Raw genomic sequence first — 21,697 nt, 5'->3', positions numbered from 1 at the left:
GGAGCATGAGTCTGGCGGGGGAGAGGGTTCTCTTTGGAGCTGGGGCTCATGCCAGTATCAGGGCAGGTTGGGGTCCACAGTGGTTTTGCTGGTCTCAGTAGGATGAGAGGGCCTTGGGAGGTGTGGGTGGAGGGTGTCAGGAGGCCCATCCTAGACCTCTGCCTGTTCTCTGAGACTCTGACTTCAGAGACAGGGTGAAGGGGCAGTGGAAGTTTACCTGACATGTGTTTTTGGAGAGTGAAAACTTCTGTAACATGTCTTTTTCTTTTTTTTTTGATGCACAAAGATACATATGGAGTAATACAGCAAACCACAAACATTCAGCACCATCACCGAGATCTAACAGTTAATATTTTGGAAGCCCCGTATGCTTCATCTGTCCTTTTAATTTCCTGAAGTGTTATATAGCAAATCATGACATGGATGTCATGTAATTTCCTTCCTGCTTCAATGTGTATCTCTGAAAAATATGGGTGTGTTTTATCACCATGCTGTTACTATACCTAACAAAATTACAAAAATTTTCTAGCATCATCTAGATTTATTAGCATCATCTAATACTCAGTTCTCAATCAGTTTTCCCAGTAGTCTAAACAAAATGTATTTGACAGTAGGTTTGTTTGAATCGACATTTAATTAGTCTTACACCTGACATTTGTTAATTATGTGTCTTAATTCTGCCTTGATCTAGGGCTGTGCCCTTCTGACCCCCATCACTGACTCAAGAAACTCTGTCAGTTGTTCTTTGGACTGTCTGGTGAAGTGTTTTTTTAGTTTTGCATTGATGTTTCGGAAGATCATCTTGGAAGCGATATAAAGGTTTTTTGGGGAAGAAGGAGGCATAATTAGAAACCAGATTCTCTTGAAGGTGGGATTACGGATGATTTTCACTTCCTGCGTCTATGAATTGTTTGAATATTTTTTATGAATACCATGTTATTTTTATAGTTAAATACTTGAGGACAGGAGGGAAAAAAGGTTTGCAATATGGAAATCAGTTTGGAACCTGCTTCTTAATCTGAGAGACGGTAAGGACCTGAGCTGTGTGGTGGGGGTTGGGGGTCTGGGGCTGCTGCTTGGAAGGTAGGAGTGGGAGGGCACCATGCGGCGACCTGGAATTCCGGGCTTGTGTTACTTACTGGATGGACGGGGGTGAGTCGGTGGCAGGGGAGAGTCACAGGAAAAGTGAAGGGGAATTTGAGTGTGGCTCGAACGTGAGTTCAGCCTTGGGCATGCTAAGTGCCACCTGCTTGTGCGGCAGGCTGTGGAGATGTGCATACACACACCCGAGTTGGGTAGACTGGGGAATCCTCTCCACCTGGAGGGTGTCGGTGGGTGTGGAAGAGCTCCCTGGCGGGGCGTGTAGAGCAGTTTTCGCATTGTGGGTAGAGGTGGAAGGCCCAGGAAGGAGAAGGACAATGAGAAGAGAGAGCCAGAGGTTTGGAGAACTAGGAGAGGGTCATGTGTGCAGAGCCAGGGAGGAGAGCATGGAAGACAGTGGCAGCCCACTGAGTGGGCCTGTGTTGACGAGGGGGTGATGGAAGATAATGGGGGTGCTCTGAGAGGTGTGGTTTCCAGCAGAGGCAGGAGACGAGGGGATGGCTGCAAGAGGGTTTTTTATTGTAATATATACATGACATAAAATGCCATTCTTCTGTTTCTTAGTGCCTCACACTGCTGTCCTGCTGGCACCAGGCTTTGGAGGGGGGAAGAGGCCATTTGTCTTGTAACAGTCGCCTGCTTATGGGGACGCAGCCCTTTTTACAAGCCACTAGTCCTGGGAGCCTTCCGTTGCTTCCCAGCTGCTTCCCTGCCTCCTTTAGCCCCTCTAGCACTTTGCTCCTTGTCTGTGATACTGTTTTGGTCTCAGTGCGGTTGTCCCAGGCTGGTGAAGGTGCCCTGCTAGGAGCCGCCTTCAGCCTTGCCTCTTGAGGCATCGATGTGGTCCCCAGGGCTTAGCCCAGGAGCCTCTGTAAACAGGTGGAATGAAGGGAGGTGTAGCCCCAGTTAGAAACTGACGTGAGGGCTGATTCACTGGGCAGAATGGCGGACTGGCAGTCAAGGTTTGGGCAGAAGCTGAGACACTTTTCCCCTCTCTGGAGAGGTCCAAGAGCATTCTGTCTATATTTGGAAACAGCTTGGTTGTGAAGAACACCCTGGTGGGCTCCCTCCCCATGCTCAAAGTATCCCTCAAGGTGTTATCTGGACCGCTTGTCGTTCAGTTTATGTGCCGCCTCTTGTATCAGGGGCCTTGGGGAAAGGGCCCCGGGTGACTGACTGCTGAGTCCCCACCACCTGAGTCTTTGCACAGTGACGAGCCTGCTGCAGAAGTTCTTGTCAGTTCAGGCTGCTTTGAAAAAGTGAGTTCCCCAAAGAAGGAGAGAGAACACTTGGTTCTCCTCCATACAGAACCAGCCCCATCAGGAACATTGACCTTGACCTGGTTGCTCACAGGAAGGGGTAAAGGAACTCTGGGAGCCTGGAGCTCCAGCCCTCTTGCCGGCAGGGCCTGGGAGACCCGGCATGCTCTCCGGCCCTGTCCTCACCAAGGGCTCCGGGCACAGTGTTCTTCACCCGCTCTTGTTACTGGGTTGCCACCGGCCCTGGCTCACGTGGTTAATTGGTTGGAACAGGGTTTGAGCCCAGTTCTTTTCTATTAAATCTTACGGGTGTTTAGAAATTGGAGTACATTGCAGGGAAAGGCAGGACCAGGAAGAGTATTTAGCCAGAGGAGATGAAATTGTGGAAGGATGTTCAATATGGATGGATGCGACTGCTTTGCTCAGAGGCAGAGTGATGTAGCAGGAAGGGCAGTTTTAGACTCTGGCTGGGTCGTAAGCCCTTTGCAGTTAGAGGTCACGTCTCACCGTCTCTGCATCGCCCAGCAACAGGCATGGTCCTCTGGACGCATCTCCTGAGTGTGCAGTAGGCACTTTAGTTAAAGAGATGTGGACAGGGGCAGCCTCCTTTCCCCAAGCCGCCTGCTGGTGTTCTTGGTCCTGACCCCTCTGCCTCCTCCAGGAGTGAATGAGAGGCGTTTTGCTTGCCTGTAAAATGATTTATCTCCACCTCCTACCCCCATAGGCATTTTCTGTTGCTGCTTTAACAAGGGACACAAATTTAGCATCTTAAATTTACCTTCTTCCGGTTCTTTAGAAGTCTGAAATGGGCCTCATGGTGCTAAAGGCAAATTGTCCGCCTTCCTTCCTGGGGGTGTCCATTTTCTTGCCCTTTCCAGCTTCCACAGAGCATGCTTATTGCTTATCCCTGACCCTTTCCTTCCACCTTTGAAGGCAGCAACATCTGGCCAAGTCACATCACTTTGACCATGACCTCTGCTACCTTCTTCCATTGTTAAGCAGCATTTGAATACATGGGGCCCACCCAGACGATCCAGGATGGTGGTCATCTGATTAGCAATCTCACAGTTCTTTGTCCTGTTAATCTAATGTATTCACAGGGATTTGGACTGTGCATCTTTGGGGAACAAGCTTCTTCACTAGTAAAACGAGACTCAAAGCCCCTTTCTTAAAATACAATTGAAGGAAATTTCCTTCTCAGCTGTCATCTCATTCCTTCCCTTTATCTTAAAAACTGTGTGATGGCATTGGCTCCCTAGTTCCTTATTGTGTTATCTATTGGAGTTTATCTCTAAAGTAGTCCTGGCACCTCCCGGTTGCTGAGTCCCTTGGCCACTGCTCTTCTGTAGTCTGGACTGTGGATTTCCCCCTTGAGGAAACCCCCCCTCTCCCCAGCATCTCTTTTCTTCCTCTTCTTTCTCCTGTCCTGGAAAGCATGGTCTCCAGTCAGTTTATCTTCCACTGATCATCTCATTCACTTCATCATTTAAATTCTGAGCTTGATGTCCAGGATTCCCAGATCCACAGCTCTTGCTCTGACTTCCTTTCTGAACTCCCAGGCTGAATTTTTTTTTTTGCCCCCTGCTGCTGCTGCTGCTGCTGCTGCTAAGTTGCTTCAGTTGTGTCCTACTCTGTGCAGTCCCATAGACGGCAGCCCACCAGGCTCCCCCGTCCCTGGGATTCTCCAGGCAGGAACACTGGAGTGGGTTGCCATTTCCTTCTCCAGTGCATGAAAGTGAAAAGTGAAAGTGAAATGGCTCAGTTGTGTCTGACTCTTCGCGACCGCATGGACTGCAGCCTACCAGGCTCCTCCGTCCATGGGATTTTCCAGGCAAAACTACTGGAGGGGGTTGCCATTGCTTTCTCCTTCTTGCCCCCTGGGTATTTCCAAATGAAGGACCCACAGACGGGGGTTGTGTGTACCGTATGGAGCGCGTTTAAGTTGGCTTGTTACCACTCCCCCCTCATCCACAGGAGCCTTCTTGGTCTCTCACCTTGGACACCCAGGAAGCCCAGGCCGGAAATCCCCACCACTTCTGCTCCCTTTATTTTCACACCTGTGCTTCCTGGTCTTTGCCACACTTTTTAGGCTGTTATCTAAGTAGTCTTCATAGTAGGGGGTGCAAGAAGATTACGGAGGAGCAGGAATCAAATAATGGAACTTTATTTTTTAATCTTAATCGTTTCACAGTCTGTTTTAAGGTGTGTATAAGTACATTAGTATGTATAACTCATCAGTAAGTATACACGCATTGGGTGCATATCCCTACATTTTTTATTTTTGTGATTACACTATCAAATAAATTTGGTAGGTATTTCCAGTCTGTTGAGCCAACGAATCCCCCCCTTACGTGGCCTCTTACTCACTTGAAAAATGTGAACCAGAAGCAGGGCTCCTGTGGTCAGAATGGAGGCGGGCCTGGAGCCCCAACCTGTTCACTCTAGTGGCGGCTTTCACAGCCCCTTCTTGATGTACATTTTGGAAGGTGCTGCTTTAGATGGAAGGCACTGCTTTGGACTGCTGGTGTAGTTCTGGTCTGATGAAGTCTGTGATAGTCTTCGTCTCACTTCTCCACATCATCGCATGCCGCTGTGAGCATCATTGCTTATGTCAAGCTAGGGAGGACACCCTAGGGGTCATGTTTTTTCACACCTACCTTCTCCCGGCAGGCCTTCGGACTCAGTAGGTCTTGGTAAATGATTGTTAAATCAGTGGGCAAATAGACACTCAATTTATGTTTGAAAGAGTGGGGTCTCTGCTGTGACCTGCTCAGCATTTTTTTTTTCTTGACATTTTCAAGTGTCACCCCTACGTCCTGGGGCTCTGGGTAGTGGCACATGGAGTCTGCAGGTCCAGTGTCCCTTCTCTGAGGGGCCACTGCGATGCTGCCCTTCCTCTGCAGCACTCTAAAGCACTGGTTTCTGTCACAGTTACAGAGTGGGCCTCTTCCAGGCCTCAGTTCCTCGTTCAATAGGTTTTGCCATAACCCATGTCTCCTAAAGTCAGTACAACCAAGTTTTAAACATGTCGATTAGAAGGAAACTCTGATGTGGTATTACTGACTCAGTCCTTATACCTTAAACCTACTCACATTTGCTCTGACATTGTGTAAATGCAACATTAAACCAGCCTTTCTGCAGCCAGGCCAGGGTTTCAGAGGCGCGCTTTGTCCTGGCTGGTGTTCTCTGGAGAAGAGGAACAGATAGTGTCAGCTAGAGCTGAGGTCTTGAAGGTGCAGGGGAAGTGGCCTGTTTTCTTTTGAATGGGTCAACTCCTCCTCTCTGCTTTGCATGTGCTGGGGCCTTTCAAACCTAGACGGCCCAGGTGCCCAGCACTTTATAACAGCTGCTGCTGGCCTTCTTGTCCAAGGAACAGGGCCTCCAGTGCTTGTCTGGGCTCTTAGACACAGCATCATGTCAGTGAGCTTAAGGGAGGGGCGCGGTTCTTCTTTAGCTCTGGAGCAGGTTTGTTTTAAGGTACATTTGTTTCAGCCTGTTTCTGAGACCCACACTTATTAAATCCAAAAATGGTTTACACAATCCTAGTTTAGGCTGATTTGCATGATACTTGTCACTTTAGCTTTTTCTAAGACAGGTGTTTTCCATGTTTGGTTTTATGTTTGTTTCTTTGAGTCTCTCTGCCCTGCTCTTTCCCTTGGTTTCCACTGTAAGACTGACTTCTGCTGTGTCCCCAAGTGGCAGGAAGGCCAACTTGATTTCTTCTTGTGGTTTGCCCAGGTTGCGGATGAATATATGTTTTCCCTGGAAGAGAGTAAGAAGTCCAAGGGCCGCCGTCAGCCCTTAAGCAAGCTCCCGCGCCACCACCCGCTCGTGCTGCAGGACTGCGTCAGCGATGATGGTAAGTGGTGGTTTCGCTTATCTCCAGAGGAAAGGCTCTCAGCACATCAGGACCTCCTCCAAGACCTTGGGAAGCCACGCGGAGGGCTGGGGTGGACCTGTGGCTTAGCAGTTCCCCCCAAGTATTCCGTGCAGAGGGTCGGATTTCAGGGTATCAGACTTATTCTCAGATTTCGTTATAGGTTCGAGTGTCTTGGAATTTGCCAATTGTGGGATTATAACACGCAGATTCTTCCTTCACTTCTCTAAGGAGGGTGTGGCTGACTGTTCAGGGGAGCAGGTTCTGTCACTGATGCCAAGGGCCCTGTGCTGGATGTGTGGCGACAAAGATTAAGCTAAGATATGTCCATGCCCTCAGGAAGCCCATGGGGTAGCTGACTGATCTAAAGGGAAGAGGTGGTGGTCCAGGTGGAGGGGACAGTGTGAGTCACCGAGTAACCTTGGCGTGAAGACAGGCAGGGAGGTATATTCAGAGGAGCCAGCCCACTGTGACTGGGTTTCCAGAGCCAGGCCAGGGCATGGAGGAGGAGGAGGAATGAAGAGGTTGTGAGCCAGAGTGAGGAATTTGCCTGAGCCCTGGAAGTGTTTCCCCAGAGGAGGGGCTTGGTCTGATTTGCATTAGAAAGATTGTTCCTAATGATTGTGTCTTAGAAGGAGCAGAGGGCTTTTGTCACAGCCTCTGTGAGGTCCAGGGGTCTGAACTAAGAATATGGAGGGGACATGGTGACCCCGTGGGGAGGATAGAGCCTGGGGTTGGACGTGGCACAGTGAGGTTGGTGGGACCGGGAAGCCTGAGCTGAGTGCCTCCCTAGGTTCTAGTGTTGGCTGGGTTTGGACACTGTGTTCAGTGTCTGCAGAAGATGTAGACCCTGTGGGGTGGAGGGGGTATTTATATCTTTATTAAAGGGGGTCACTCAGGGAGGGGGCGCAGAGGCTGGGGTTGGGAGGACTGAGGAAGAAGAGGCTGTGAAGGAGACAGGGCCGTAGGCAGGGATGCATGTGGAGACTTGCAGCTCAGAGCGTGATAGCCATCAGTACAGCGTGGCCTCCTGCCCGGAGCTGGCAGACCCTCTGAGGTCCGCAGTGACTAGGCCCCTTGTTACTGTTGCCTGGCGCCCCATCCTTCCCGGTCCTGTCCTTGCCCACGCCCAGGGCTGGGTGGGAAGGCCCAGAGGCTCCCTAGTCAGCCCTTCCCCCTGCTCCACAAGCCTCACGTTCCCTCTCTGATGTGATGTTGATGCCCACCTCTGCTGTTCTCCTTTGATAGAGGATCATGATGAGCTGGGTGGGGAAAGCCTCTTGAGACCACAATTCAGTCTCAGAAGTCCTCTGTGGTCTTCCTCCAGCCCTGGTGGGGGCTTCAGGACCTCCAGGTCAGCAACAGCCTCCCTTCTGATTTTTCCCCAGTGCGCTAAAGCAGTGCAGACTAAAGAAAGCTGGGAAAGCTGGAAAAGCTGTAAAGATAACTCCACAAAGAGGACCACTCTGAACATTTCAGTGTGTCCTGACTGTCCTAGTCAGATGTTAAATTATGTCCACGTATGTCTTTTTCTGATAATGTGAATGAGATCATAATATATGCCTCTCTAACTTTTTGTTTGAAAAACTTTAAATGTAGAGAAGTTGAAGGAGTAAGAACACTGTGTGTTGCCATAATTGCTTTGTCCCTCCTTGTACGTTGTTTGGGCTCCCCGGGCGGCGCTAGTGGTAAAGAACCCATCTGCCAGTGCAGGAGCCGGAAGAGACGTGGGTTTGATCCCTGGGTCAGGAAGATCCCCTGGAGGAGGGCATGGCAACCCACTCCAGTATTCTTGCCTGGAGAGAATTCCTTGGACAGAGGAGCCAGGTGGGCTATAGTCCACAGACTCACAAAGAGTCGGACACAGCTGAAGCCACTTCCCACACACGCATGCATTGTTTACCTATGAGCATACATATCTGCTGTGTCATTTGAAAGTGAGATGTAATTATCTAGTCTTTTCATTTAAAGTGAACCAACTGGCATCTTCTAAATAGGATCGTCTCCTCTGTAAACACTTGACCTCCGAAAGTCAGGAGTAACTTCATAATATCCTCTGATTCTCAGTCCATAGCCGTCTTTCCCTGCTCATCCTAAAAATGTGTTATTTCCTCTGAACCAGTATGAACCAAACTAGGGTCATACATTGCATTTAGAAGCTTCTTCGGTCTCTTGGTCTCGCACACCCTTCTCTCTTCTTGAAACTTTTTTTTTAATTGAGGCATTTAGGGAAGCACATAGTGAGTGCCTAAACTGTACAGCCTAATGAGGTTTTATCTATGTAAGCTGTGAAATTTTGGTTCCTGTAGTTTTCACTAAACTAGACTTTTTCATCGTTTGTTAAGTATTCACAAGTAGAGTTGACTCTTGGCCACTTTTGGTTGTGTAAGCATAGCAAGTGTGTGTGTGGTCCTTTTTCTCTGGTGATTGTGAGCGGTCTGTTTGTTTCTCTGTTCCTGTCTCCATTACTCTTGTTCTGACTAGGATATGGAAAACACATGTGCTTGGATTTGGGCACCATGTCTCCTGTTTAGGCCTGATTGATGGAGCTTGTAGGGGTCAATTTTAACTGCAGTCCATTATGGTCCCCTTCACTGAGATCACACGCATGGCAGCTGCCAGATCCCTTTGGATTAAACTTGATTGAAGGTGGAGGAAATAAGTGTCTGTTTGCACTGAGCTTGAGTTGCAAGGAATAAACAGATAACTGGGTAGCTTGCCTCATATGTTCCAGAGCTTTCCTTGAGCTGCTCAACATAGGTCTCCAGGGTCTCTTGGAAGGCAGTCCTGGCTGGAAAGAAGTGAGGAGGTCATTGGAGGAGTTGTAGCCACAGATTGCAGGGCTCCTCACAACACCATCCAAATACTCACAGAGTCCTTTGAAAATCACCCTTGCCCTTTGCCTTTGTCACCCATAGGTTCTTAGGTTAGCCCTGACCCGGAACTGGAAGGTCCCAGCTTGAGCTGAGCTCATCGGCTCTCCAGGCAGAGCCACAGAGCAAGGCTGGTGCTGCCTGCCTGACTCAACACCTCTGCTTCCTCCTCTAGAGCTACCAGAACAGCTGACCCCCGAGGAGGAGGCTGAGGAGACAGAGGCCTGGGCCAAGCCCCTGAGCCAGCTCTGGCAGAACCGACCTCCAAATTTTGAGGCTGAGAAAGAGTTCAACGAGGCCATGGCCCAGCAGGCCCCTCATTGCGCCGTCTGCATGATCTTTCAGACTTACCATCAGGTAAGCCCTCGTATCCCCTCTGTTTACCCAGTGCCAGCACTCAGGAAAGCTAGCTTTAATGGTGGGTGCATACTTTGGGAAGGGTGTGTTTTTGCCCCATCCGCCTGCTGGATGGAAAGGCTTCACCAGGCAGATAAGCATGAGGGTTTCACTTGAAAATGCTCTGGGGAAGAGCAGAAGGAGTGGCTTGGGCTCTGGGGGATTCCCGGCTCCCTTTGGCACTCACACTGTTTGCTGAGGAATCTGTTCTTTCTAGTAAGTGATGATTCCTTCTAGGTGGTTTGTCGTCCTGGCCAGTCTGGAGAGCTGGGGATTCTTTAAATCAGATCCTCCAGCATGGTCTCTTTTCTGCCTGGCCCATCACCACTGTGGATGTTGGCAGCAGTGGAAAGGCACTTGGGAGGGGCAGGAGCAGGGGCTTTGCAGGAGGAAGAGGGATGGGAAAGCACCCTGGCTGAGCCTAGCCATGCCCCTCCCACTCGTGGGGCATTTGATGCCTCCACCGTTGTGGGTCTTTTTGAGTCTAGCTCTTGGAGGCCAAGAGGGCACCCACAGCAGCCTGTGCCAGAGGACCAGCTCAGTCTCAGCTGGGACCGACACAGGGCAGCACATAGGGAACCAGTCCCCTGTGCTAGTTAGAGTGGCGTGGCTGTCCCTGAGCCTGGCAGCGGCCCCAGGTTCATGTTTGCTAAAGGATAAAACTTCAGGCCAATGTACTTTGAGTTAGTAACTCATTCTTTCTTTCTAGTGACCAAAAAGCGAGCCCAAAAGTTCACTATGTGTCCTTGACTGGGCAGGAAGCAGGCAGATGGCCTGGCTGTTCATCTGTCGAGCGGGGCTCAGCGTTCCATGAATGGCACAGGCTTGGGGTTGATATGTTTCTGGGCCCCGTCTTTGGAACAGGGGGTGAATGTGCCATCCAGCAGCAGAGCCCACAGATCCTCGCAGTCAGGCTCTTTGCCAAGGGAAGGACATGGACACAGTGTTCTTCCCCAAGGGGCCCCAGGCCAGGAACAGCACGTGGGGCTCCAGCCATGTGACAGAGCTGCAGCTCAGGTGACTGCTGACATGGCCTCGAGAAGAATCCGTGCTGGCCCGCGGGAGCACCTGTCCTGGGGCCTCTCCCTGGGGTGGGTACCGTGCCATGCAGCACAGAGGGAGGCCCCCAGGAACAGGCTCTCCCGCCTCTCAGTGCGTTTTATTACCGTCTGGTTGGGAAAGATTGAAGTCCCAGTTGCCTCTTACCTCTCTTCCTCTTCCTGGTTGTCCCCGGGGGCCTTTGTTTGATGCTGCTGTGAGAAATTGAATTTGAGTCATTAGAGGTAACTTCAGTTAGCAGCTCTGGGATAATGGCTGTGCACCTGGGAGCCATAGCCGGCCCATCAGGAAGAGAGCAGCTTTCTGCTGACAGAGCAGGTGGGGAGTGCAGGACACAGGCCGGGTCCCTGACGTGTGCGCTTGCTCCCCCCTTAGGTGGAGTTTGGAGGTTTTGGTCAGAGCTGCGGCAGTGCTCCAGATTTGGCCCCCCAGATACAAAGGACCAAGCCATTGATTCCAGAAATGTGCTTCACCTCGACTGGCTGCACCTCGACGGACATCAACCTGTCCACCCCTTACCTGGAGGAGGACGGCACCAGTCTCCTGGTGTCCTGCAAGAAGTGCAGTGTCCGGGTCCACGCCAGTGAGTGCCTCACCTCTTCTCTGCATCTGGTCCCAGGGCAAGGGCATCTGACCAAGTCCTCCCACCTCTCAGTCTCCCCTCAGCCTCCCACCTCTCCCTCCCGCCGCCCCCCCCAGTGCAAAGATTGCTTATGTGTTGTTGGAGTGGTCAGATCGGGTCTGTGACTTGGGTCTGTGCTCGTACTGTCCACCCTGGGCTGTCCCCCTGGTTGCAGATACGTGGAGGGGACTAGTCCCTGCTGCTCACTGGGTGTTGGTACCAGTGAATCTGGTTTCTGATTTTTTGAGACTTTGGTCCATACCGTATGGCTGATTTGTGGGGGCCGTGGCGCTAGAATTCAGGGGTCTCTGTAAGATTTGCTTGTCGCTTTGGGAAAGGTATTTGGAGAGGAGCAGCAGGTCTGCCTTCTGACTCTGGGTTTAATTTGCTCACCTCGGTATCCCCGTTAGGTTGCTACGGGGTACCCCCTGCAAAGGCTTCTGAAGACTGGATGTGTTCTCGGTGTTCAGCGAATGCCCTGGAAGAGGTGAGTGCATTCATGCTGTCGCTATCTCCCCGTGAGACGCGCTTGCCCAAGGCCACTCTGCTTCACGTGGACTGTGCCCCAGCGGTCTGAGCAAGACCCGGTACACTGTGATGTGCAAGTGTTGTCAGAATAAACCCCCCTGCTGTGAGAGCATTTGCTGCCTATCTGCAGCGGGGCCCGATGGCGTCTGGAAGCTGTTTGCTCCATTGTGTCAGGACCAAGTAGAGGTCCTCTGGTGAACAGACTACTGCCCCCTGTAAAGAATTGAGCCATCAGGTCAGAGCATCAGAACAGGGCTCAGATGTTCATTTTGTGGCTTTCTCTTTATTCTCCACTCCTCTCTGGAACCTGGCAATACCTGCATAGGAGGCAGGCAGAGCCCTGTAATGCCCGCAGCTTGAGCAGGGTATCATTCATGACTTTACTTTCAGCTGTTACTATTAACTGGGAAGACAGTTAGGTTAAGTCAGGCGAATAATTGGTGCACTTGAGCCCCGAGTGGCCTCCCTGCCTTCCTGCAGGGGAGTCCTGGTTCCGGGGGCTGTGCAGGCGAGGCCTCCCATGCTTTCTCATGTGAAGGCTACAGTTGCCCGAAGGAAGTCACGAGGAGAACAGATTGGATGTTAATAATTTGGTGGTGACCACTCCTCCTCCCCCCTCTTCTTGGCAGGACTGCTGTTTGTGCTCGTTACGAGGAGGAGCCCTGCAGAGAGCCAACGACGACAGGTGAGTTTGCTGAGCCCTGAAGCCGCGTGCAGGCGCGCTGCCAGGGTAGGGGCTGTCATCCACATGACTGATGATGACTTGGGAAGCACACTGTTTGGGGCTGAAATAGCATCTCCAAGACTAATTTTAAAGATGGGAAGCCAGGTAGTCCAGAGCTTCCCCTCAGAGTCAGCCTTGTAAGTTACATCTTTCTGGAGAAGCTAAGATGGACTCACGAGGGTGTGAAGACCCTGTGAAGATGATGCCGGGGCTTCATGGTGGATGGGGGGACCTGACGGGTTAGATGTGGGGCTGGTGCAGAGGTGGCCGTGGCTGTGGGCTGTGAGCCCTTCCCAAAGCAGACTCCCTGGCTGTTGGGAGTGAGGGCGCATGTCTTTCAGGAGGGCGTTGGGACGTTGAGGAAGCCCAGCTACGCCTACCCACTCGTCAGCCAAACTCACAGAGGGTTCTGTTCCTCAGCTTGGAGCTGGGCTTCTGCTCTGCCAGCAGGTCACTTTCACTGAGCTGAATATTTTAAGTCTTTATTGAATTTGTTGCAATGTTGCTTCTGTCTTTTTGTTTTGGTTCTTTTGACTGCTGGTCATGTGGGATCTTAGTGGGGTCTTAGCTCCCCATCCAGGGATCAGACCCACACCCTCTTGCATTGGAAGGCGAAGTCTTAACCGTAGTACCACTGGGGAAGTTCCGTGAGCCGAGCTTTTGTGCTTGGTCTCGGCTTAGTGGTTCTGGGGTAGAAATGTCAGATGAATGAGGTTTTTGCTGTGAGGCCTGGCTGCCTAGGGGAGAGTACTCAGAGGTCGATTGGGAAACAGCAGGGAGGACCCTGCTTCCAGCTGAATGGAATCCTTGGTGCACAAGGAACTTGGCGCACACACCACCAAGCCTCTTGCCTCACAGGCATCCCCTTCATGCTGCTCGGCTCGCTGCTTCCACTGCTCTAGAGCACTTGCTGCCCTGATTGGAGGTCACTGTGTTCCTCACAGTTGCCAGAGAGTGCTGTTTAAGTCCTTTTCTTGGAGTGGAAATGGCTCTGCTTGCACCTCCCACCTTCACCATATAATCCTTGGTCTGCCCTGCAGAGCCGTGCGGAAGCAGCCCTGTCCCCACTCACACACTGCAGGTGGCTCCACGTGGCCCCTGCACTGTCTTGTATGTAGGTTTTCACCTGGCCTGATTCTGAGAGCACTCAGCACCTTTGTGGAGCCCATCTAGGTGTGTGTTAGTTTCTCCAGAGGTCTCGAACTTTAATTCTCTAAGGATGTCATTGAACACATCTCTCCGAGTAAATGGGGCTGGACAGAAATGAAAGAGTGATGGACGAAGGGGGCAGAAGGAAGAGGTCATTTTGGCCCTGGGAAAGGTTAGGGCAAAGGCGTGGAGGGGAGGGCTGGGCTTACTGGCAGATTGGGGCCCATTTGGAGATATTTTGAGGAAGCGCCCAGGTTCTCCAATTAAAGAGATCTGTAGGGAGTTCTCTAATTTATGCTCACTTCCTAAACCATGCCGTACCCCCAGTTCGCTGTGGCTCTGTTTATTTAGCAACAGGCTGTGAGTGAGTGGTGTAAGCAGTGTGACGCTGTGCTGACCTGGGACTGTGGGGTGGGGACCTTTTCCCACTTAGTGTGGGAGACACTTCTGGTCGTAACTCTCTGGGTCTCAGGACCTTGCTGGGAAGTTCAGGGGTCACAGTGGGGGAGGGAGGAAGCACCACAGGCAGGCCCGCATCAGAAGAGGCCAGGCTCTTCAAAAGCGGCGGCTGAGTTTTTGTTCTCTGTATCTTTTCGTCCAGAATTTGCCCCAGCCCTGCATGTGCACATTTATTTTTAGTCCCGTACAGTTCCTTTGTATTTTGTTGCTTGAGGAGAAATTTGTCCAGGTGGGAGCATTGTGGCAGAGGGGCCCAGGTCCCAGTCTGTCTCGTTCCCCTTGCCCTCCACCCCCACCTCTATACTCTTATTCTGAGGGGTCAAAGATCTTTTCTTCTGAAGCTTCTTATGTTGGACAGGGGCTACAGACCATTGCCTATACCTCGTTGACTGTTAAGGACCTGTAGGGACCTGGGCCACTCTCTCCCAGAATGGGTTGAACTCTTTGAGCCATCCTGAAGCATTACTTCGAACTGTTGGAACCTAGAAGACACAAACTTAACCAAAAGGTTAAACAAACAGGGCTAAAAAGGAGAACCACGATAGCCATTTAGCCATTTGAAGAGCCCGGAGCCAAACCAGGGTGTTGGGAACAAAAGCGGGTGCTGACAGGCACCCTGCAGTCAGCACCACCAGAGGGGTGGGCACACCATCTACCCCTCTGGCCTGACTCTGAGACACACATTACTCTCATCCTGTAAGTCACAAGCTTGCCTCCCCACCCTGCAGGGAGCAGGCAAGCAAGGGAACTTGTTTTTTGTTCTTGCTCCCCCTTGCTACAGCAGGGCCCCAATAAGCCTTGCCTGAGGGGAAAAACCAAAAACAAAGAGAAAGCCATAGGGCCTGGGGGGACTGAAGTGGCCTTTGCCTTTTGGTAGATGGGTCCATGTCTCATGTGCGGTGGCGATTCTGGAAGCAAGATTTGTCAATATTGCAGAAAGAAGTCCAGTGGATGTGAGCAAAATTCCCCTGCCCCGCTTCAAACTGGTAAGGAGAGAGAGAGGGGCATGTGACTGTACATCCTTTCTGTTTCCAAGGCTCTGGGTAGAGGGGAACATAGCACTTAGGTGGGCATCCCCTGGCTGGCCTTCCGCCCCTTGGTTTTGGTCGTGACTTAACAGTTCTCACCCTCTGGTTAAAACTACTTAATGAGGATGTCTGTGATCAGATACGAGATTAACAGAGGGTGTATGCACCCTTGTGTTTTGGGAAGCAGGTGGGCTCTTGCGTGTATGGTTCTGTGCATTTGGGGAGCAGCAGAGGCGGCCGTCCCAGTTCCTTTACTCATTGGCCTACTTCCCCCGTGTTGTAGAAATGTGTCTTCTGTAAGAAACGGAGGAAAAGAACCGCCGGCTGCTGTGTGCAGTGTTCTCACGGCCGTTGCCCAACTGCCTTCCACGTGAGCTGCGCTCAGGCTGCAGGCGTGATGATGCAGCCAGACGACTGGCCTTTCGTTGTCTTCATCACCTGCTTCCGGCACAAGATCCCTAATTTGGAGGTGAGGGGGCTGCCATTCTGGAATCCGCTTGACCGTTTTTTCCTGAGTCATTTTCTCTGCAGGCTGTTCATTTGTTGTGTCAGCAAGTTACTTCCTCAAGCACTGTGCTTCTCGGAAATGCTAAGGAGTGTGGGATTAGGAGGTGGCCCCTGCCCCTCTCTGCTTCCTGCCCTGTATGTCCTAATCCTGGGGTATCAACTGCCTTGTGGTTGATTCCTTGTTTGCCCTCCTCCTGGATAAACTCCTTGAGGGTCCGTGTCTTGTTAATCTGGGTGTCGGACATTGCAGAAGCTCTGTAAATATCATGAACTTATGGGACGAGTAGTACACCATGAGCCCTACATGGCACTGATTTTCTTTAAATAGTGAAGCTTAATGAAAGCTGCATGAAAAGGTTTGGATTGAAGGTGGCATTGATGTGGGTCTTAAATAATAAAGGAGAATTGTGAGCAGGATGCGGTTCAAGTCTTCAGAAACAGAATGAGCGAGCCTCAGGAGGAGGAACGTGTAAGACTGGTTCTGGGAACCTGGTGGGGGGTGGTACTGGAAAGGCAGGCAGTGCCAGAGGAGGAAGGCCCTGGGCTGCCACGCTCAGTTAGGAGTCTGACCTTTCTTCCATTAGGAGAGGGGAACTTCTCCAGTGTTGTGACTTTGAGCTATATTTTTTAAAACTATTCTGGTTTGAAGAAAAGTTTGAAGGAATAAGAATTTGAGGCCAGGAGACCAGTTAGCCTAGGTGAGAAGTTGAGGTCTGAAGTGGGAACACAGAGGCAGAGCTTTAGGATCACAGCCAGCACTGGATCCCACAGTGGGTGGAACTGATGGGGTCTTTTGACTGCCATGGGGCGAGGAAGGGGGAAGTGAGCGAGTGTGGATTCAAGATGACTTGGGCTACTTCCTTAAAGATGGAAGGGATGCTCATACGGTATTAATTGCGTTCAGGAGCTGAGATGGACCAGGGCTGTTTTGTAGGGGAAAGCGGGGGAGATAGAAAATGAGGGAAGGACCTGTAGACTTTGATATTGCTGGAACATTCTGGCTGAGGTACCAGGAGGCAGTTGGATTCACTGGATGAAAATTTGGATATTATCAGCATTTAACAGGATAGTTAAAGCTAATTCCTATTAGAAACTGGGCTCTGGAGATTCCTAATAGAAGGAGCAGATGGTAGAGCAGGACGCAGGGAAAGCAGCTGAGACGCAGAGAGAGACATGGAGAGAAGCAGAGCAGCAGGGGGCTCAGGAGGGCCTCGTGCTGTCGGGGTGGCGGTGCTGTGTGCACCCCACCTGGGGGCTCCAGGGGCAGTCAGGTCAGGAGCCAGAGTGCCTCCCGTGAGCTGCAGTCTAGTGGAGGGGACGCCCATGAAGACTTGTCAGCAGTGGTAAGGAACAGTCATAAAAGGAAGGACACGATAGAGCGCCAGCCCAGAGGACACACTGCCCCCTTACCATTTGGCTCTGGGAAAGGCCTTGGCTGGCTGGCTCGCTCTTCCTCTCCTTTAGTTACTTATTTGGCTGCTTTGGGTCTTAGTTGCAGGACGTGATTTTCATTGTTCGTTCTGGCCCAGACTCGGGAGCGGTGGCACGTGCAGGCTCAGTAGTTGTGCCTCGCAGGCTTAGTTGCTCTGCGGCGTATGGCATGCTTAGTTCCCTGAGCAGGGATCGAACCCACATCCCCTGCACTGCAACGTAGATTCTTAACCACTGGGCCACCAGGGAAGTCCCTGGGTCCTCCGTTTTTGTAAAGATGTTCTACTGAGAGCAAGAGGTGGTTGGGGGTGGGTTGGGAACTTAGGAAGAAGGGAAAATAGTCAATACAAGAATGAGGAATAAAAGCCTGAGGTACATTTTGGTGAGGGAGTAGGAGTTTTTTGTTGGAACAGGATTGTGATTGTGGTGGTGATCATTATCCCCCCGGCCATCCACACACACTCACATTGGCAGCTGTAGATGGCTGGTGCTAAAAGGAAAGGTGGGTACTGCTGAGTATTTCTTTTACTAATTCACTCTTTACCCACGTACTGGGCACGTCTGACACAGTTATTTGTGTTTTGTTTTGTTCTAACTTTATTTATTTTGGTCGGGCAGCTTGTGGGATCTTAGTTCCCTGACCAGGGATTGAACCTAGGCAGCCCTAACCACTGGACAGCGGGGAATTCCCCAGGCGCAGTTTTAGGTGCTGGGAACATACTAGTGAGTGAGATACCAGTGCCTGCCTTCCTGCTGCATTTCCTGTGGTTGAAAGACGTGTGGAAACAAGTGAACATACAGTGTTCACAGATGCGACGTAAGAGTAAAGCTGGATACAGGAATGGAAGAGGAGGTAGTAAGCAGTGTTGTCCCTGAGTTGACTCTTGGATGTGAGGGAGCCAGTGTGCAGAGAACTGGGGAAGAACCTTTCAGGAAGGGAACAGAGGTGCAGAGACCTTGAAGTGGGAACGTGCTTGGCACGAGTGCTCAGGACAGCAGGGAGGCCAGCGTGGCTGGAGCGCAGAGCTCAGGCCGCTTAGGGAGGCGCGGTTGGACACGAGGCTACCAGATACTCTGTGATCTCATTTGCATCAGGGGCAAGTTCAGAATGGGAAGAAGGGTGATATGAGGGCCCCAGAGGCGGCAGAGTCCTTGTAATGAGGAGCTGTGTGTCACAGACAGCTGAGGACATCCAGGGAAGCTCAGTCTTTGTGCTCTGACCCTGAGGGTAAGGTCTGTGTGCAGTATCATGTGGGGGACCCCGGGCCTGCTGCCTGCCCATTTTGATGTGTGTCTGAACTATGTGGATTAGTAGGTGCTGTCTGGCCAGTTCCTCACAATAGGGAAGTCACAAGAGTCTGTTTGGGGAGTTTGGGGTGAGACAGGATGGTTGGTTGGCATAGGGACCAGTTGTGTACTGTGAATGAGGGAGGCGCTACGTTATGGGGGAAACGTGACACTAGGTTTTCCCATGTCCTGGCCGGGGTGTGGCCATCTGGAAAAACCTATGCCGTTTACCTTTCCATTCTCATGCTTCTTTCCCTGGTAAAGAGGAGCCAGCTCATCTTGGTCCCCATTTGCTAGGCCTGTCAGCTAAACATGGGCGTAACCCAAGCCTGTTTTTTCCAGCGTGCCAAGGGGGCCTTGCAGAGCATCACCGCAGGCCAGAAGGTCATTAGCAAGCATAAGAACGGGCGCTTCTACCAGTGTGAAGTGGTAAGGCTCACCACTGAGACCTTCTACGAAGTCAATTTTGATGACGGCTCCTTCAGCGACAATCTCTATCCTGAGGACATAGTGGTAATGTCTGCATGGAGCTTCTTGGGCATTTTGGGATGGGGGTACTTCTAGGTCTGACTAACCATGGGCCCACCTGCCTTTTCTAGCCTGGCCCATGGTGCCATCATCTGGCCCCCAAACAGAAAGAAGTGTTTGTACTGGTCTTTCTATACAAAGAAAATTGTATGCCACTAGGGTACCCTGGTTTCTCTAGAAGCTTGTAGGAAGCAGTGCTTTCTGCAGTAATTTGAAACATGCTTGTATTGCTCAGTCAGTAAAGCATCTGCCTACAATGTGGGAGACCCGGGTTCAATCCCTGGGTCGGGAAGATCCCCTGGAGAAGGAAATGGCAACCCACTCCAGTGCTCTTGCCTGGAAAATCCCATGGATGGAGGATCCTGATAGGCTACAGTCCATGGGGTTGCAAAGAGTCGGACACGACTGAGCAACTTTGCTTTGCTTACCCTTAACTCATTGGAAAAGACTTGATGCTAGAAAAGATTGAAGGCAAAAGAAGGGAGCGGCAGAGCATGAGATGGTTGGATAGCATCACCAACTCAATGGACATGAATTTGAGCACACTCTGGGAGATAGTGGAGGTCAGAGGAGCCTGGTAGGCCACAGTCCATGGTGTCGCAAAGAGTCAGACACAGCTTAGTGACTGGACAACAACAGCAACAACCCGTGAAGGTGTTCGGATGTGTTGGATGAAGAGCCCAAGCTTTGGAATCAGATCAGTGTGCCAATACCTGCTCAGCAGCTGTGTGATTTCGGGAGAATTATCCAGTTACCTCTTTGCTACCATGCCCTCTGGGTAGATGTGTGGAGTGTGCTTTTGGTTCTTTACAGCTGAAGGCTTTGGAGGTGGAATAGAAGTTGCTGGGAGATGACCCTGGCCTGGCTGTGTTACCAACACCTGAGACACTGGAGCCCCGCCTGGACGTAGTCCTAGGTTTTCTGGCTCAGGACTCAGCACCCGGTTCAGGTTGCCCCTGTTGCTCGTCTCTCTGTCCCCATTCCCCCATCCAGCCCCCAGCCTTTTCCCCTTAGACTGAGCACTGGCATAGTGGGATGAAGCCACTTCTTCCTTTAACACGTCCACACACATGAGCAACTTAGCTGCTAAAAATCCACTCATTAGTTGTAAGGCAGAATTCTGTGCATTAACAGTAAAGATGGTGTCAGGTGTGTCTGTGGCAGTAGGCTAGCTATGCTTTGTGATGCTCTTCCAGTCTGGCAGGCACTGGGCTAGGTTCCTGACCCGGGTCTCTATCAGACTCGGGTAATACCAACTCAGAAGCAGGAGGTATCTGTAACTTAAAGAACTCTCAGGACTCTTTTAGACATTACTGAGGACCCTAAAGAGCTTTATGTGGACTATGTCTATTACCCCTCACCTGCCTGTGTTATCAACAAGGCTCATTATTTGCTCGTGATTTTCTATTTGCTCATTATTAGTAGAAATTAAAACAGATTGATTTGAAATAGTCCATTGTTTTTAACAACTTGAAGTAAAACAAAAAGTATTAGTAACCATGGGATTTGCCACTTTGCTGCTGCTGCTGTTAAGTCGCTTCAGTCGTGTCCGATTCTGTGCGACCCCATAGACAGCAGCCCACCAGGCTCCCCCGTCCCTGGGATTCTCCAGGCAAGAACACTGGAGTGGGTTGCCATTTCCTTCTCTAATGCGTGAAAGTGAAAAGTGAAAGTGAAGTCGCTCAGTCGTGTCCGACTCTTAGCGACCCCATGGACTGCAGCCTACCAGGCTTCTCCGTCCATGGGATTATAATTTTGCAAACTCCTTTAATGTCACAGCTTCAGTTTGTTGGAATATATTGTTTTGGTTCCAGCGTATGAAGAAAACTCGGTTTGACATAGATATGAAAAACTGAGTATTTAAATAGCATTCCAGATGATTGTGTTCATTCTACTTTGATACTACAGCAAACCTCAGTGAATAGTAGTTTCTTAACAGTTAGCTGCAGTGTGGGCTCTGAAAGCAGCTTGGTGAACATACTCTCTTAAATTCTGTTGGTCTGTCTTACACTGAGAATGGATCTTTCACCCATGGTGAATTTGAACCCTCATCCATGTTGGTGTAATGGGCTATGCAGATCTTTCAGGGATTGTTAAATTTTATTATACAGTACCAAAAGACCACTTTAATTTGTAGCACGAATCTCAGAAAAGTCTTTAAATTTTAGGGAGCGTCAAGCTCACGGTGGTGATACGACTTTTCTGAAATTATAACTTGTGCTTGAAAATTTAGGTTTTATTACTGGTAGTACCGTCAGTCTGTTTTCCTCGAAATGAAAGGCTCACTTCATTCATTTTCAATATCTCTGCCAGTACCCAAGTCTGAATAACCTGTTTGTCTTTTTCTTTTTTTTCCAAATAAAACTGGTGTTTCATGAAAAAAAGCAGTTACTTCTTACAAAACTCAGTTACCCGGTGCTTTTCCTCAGGACAGCCATCATGCTTCAGTATGCAAAAGAAAATGTCTTCTGAGTACTTACACATGTGCTTAAAGACTGTGGTTTAACAAAATAATTTTTTCTGCTTTATCAAAGGGACATTGTTATGTGGTTACAGGTTTTTCTCTTTTGTTCCTACATCATGAGTACACAGTGGCTAAGAACGGAGTCACAAGTAGTAGACCTCAGGGTTGTTGCCTCAATATGTGCTGTGGCGCCAGGACCGCACACTTTCTGGGTGTTACACCATCACTGCAGATGTCAGCACAGTGAAAGAGGCTCATGTTTTATATTATTGTGAAAACTGTCATGCCCTTGCTTGCTCCCTGCTGGTGGCTCAGGAATCTCCCTAAAGTGTGCAGACCATACTTTGAGAACTGCTGTTATCGGAGGGAAAACTGAATATCTGAGAACTTAAGTGATTTATCAAA

The 21,697-nt window shown here is 50.4% G+C and overlaps 1 protein-coding gene across 3 annotated transcripts in view; it reads left to right on the top strand.

The window, feature by feature from the left end:
• The window catches only part of KDM4A (lysine demethylase 4A), a 40,428-nt gene that overhangs the window by 16,328 nt on the left and 2,403 nt on the right, over positions 1-21,697 (top strand). For all 3 annotated transcript variants that reach the window (XM_052638129.1, XM_052638130.1, XM_052638128.1), the window contains exons 12-19: positions 6,099-6,219; positions 9,286-9,467; positions 10,941-11,148; positions 11,598-11,674; positions 12,345-12,400; positions 14,925-15,033; positions 15,359-15,544; positions 18,643-18,813. In XM_052638129.1, the coding sequence (XP_052494089.1) occupies positions 6,099-6,219; positions 9,286-9,467; positions 10,941-11,148; positions 11,598-11,674; positions 12,345-12,400; positions 14,925-15,033; positions 15,359-15,544; positions 18,643-18,813 (1,110 nt within the window). The remainder of the gene's footprint in view (positions 1-6,098; positions 6,220-9,285; positions 9,468-10,940; positions 11,149-11,597; positions 11,675-12,344; positions 12,401-14,924; positions 15,034-15,358; positions 15,545-18,642; positions 18,814-21,697) is intronic.

The sequence above is a fragment of the Budorcas taxicolor genome, chromosome 3, assembly GCF_023091745.1.
Source record: "Budorcas taxicolor isolate Tak-1 chromosome 3, Takin1.1, whole genome shotgun sequence".
Classification (NCBI taxonomy): Eukaryota; Metazoa; Chordata; class Mammalia; order Artiodactyla; family Bovidae; genus Budorcas; species Budorcas taxicolor.
This window is presented reverse-complemented; position numbering and strand designations above follow the sequence as displayed.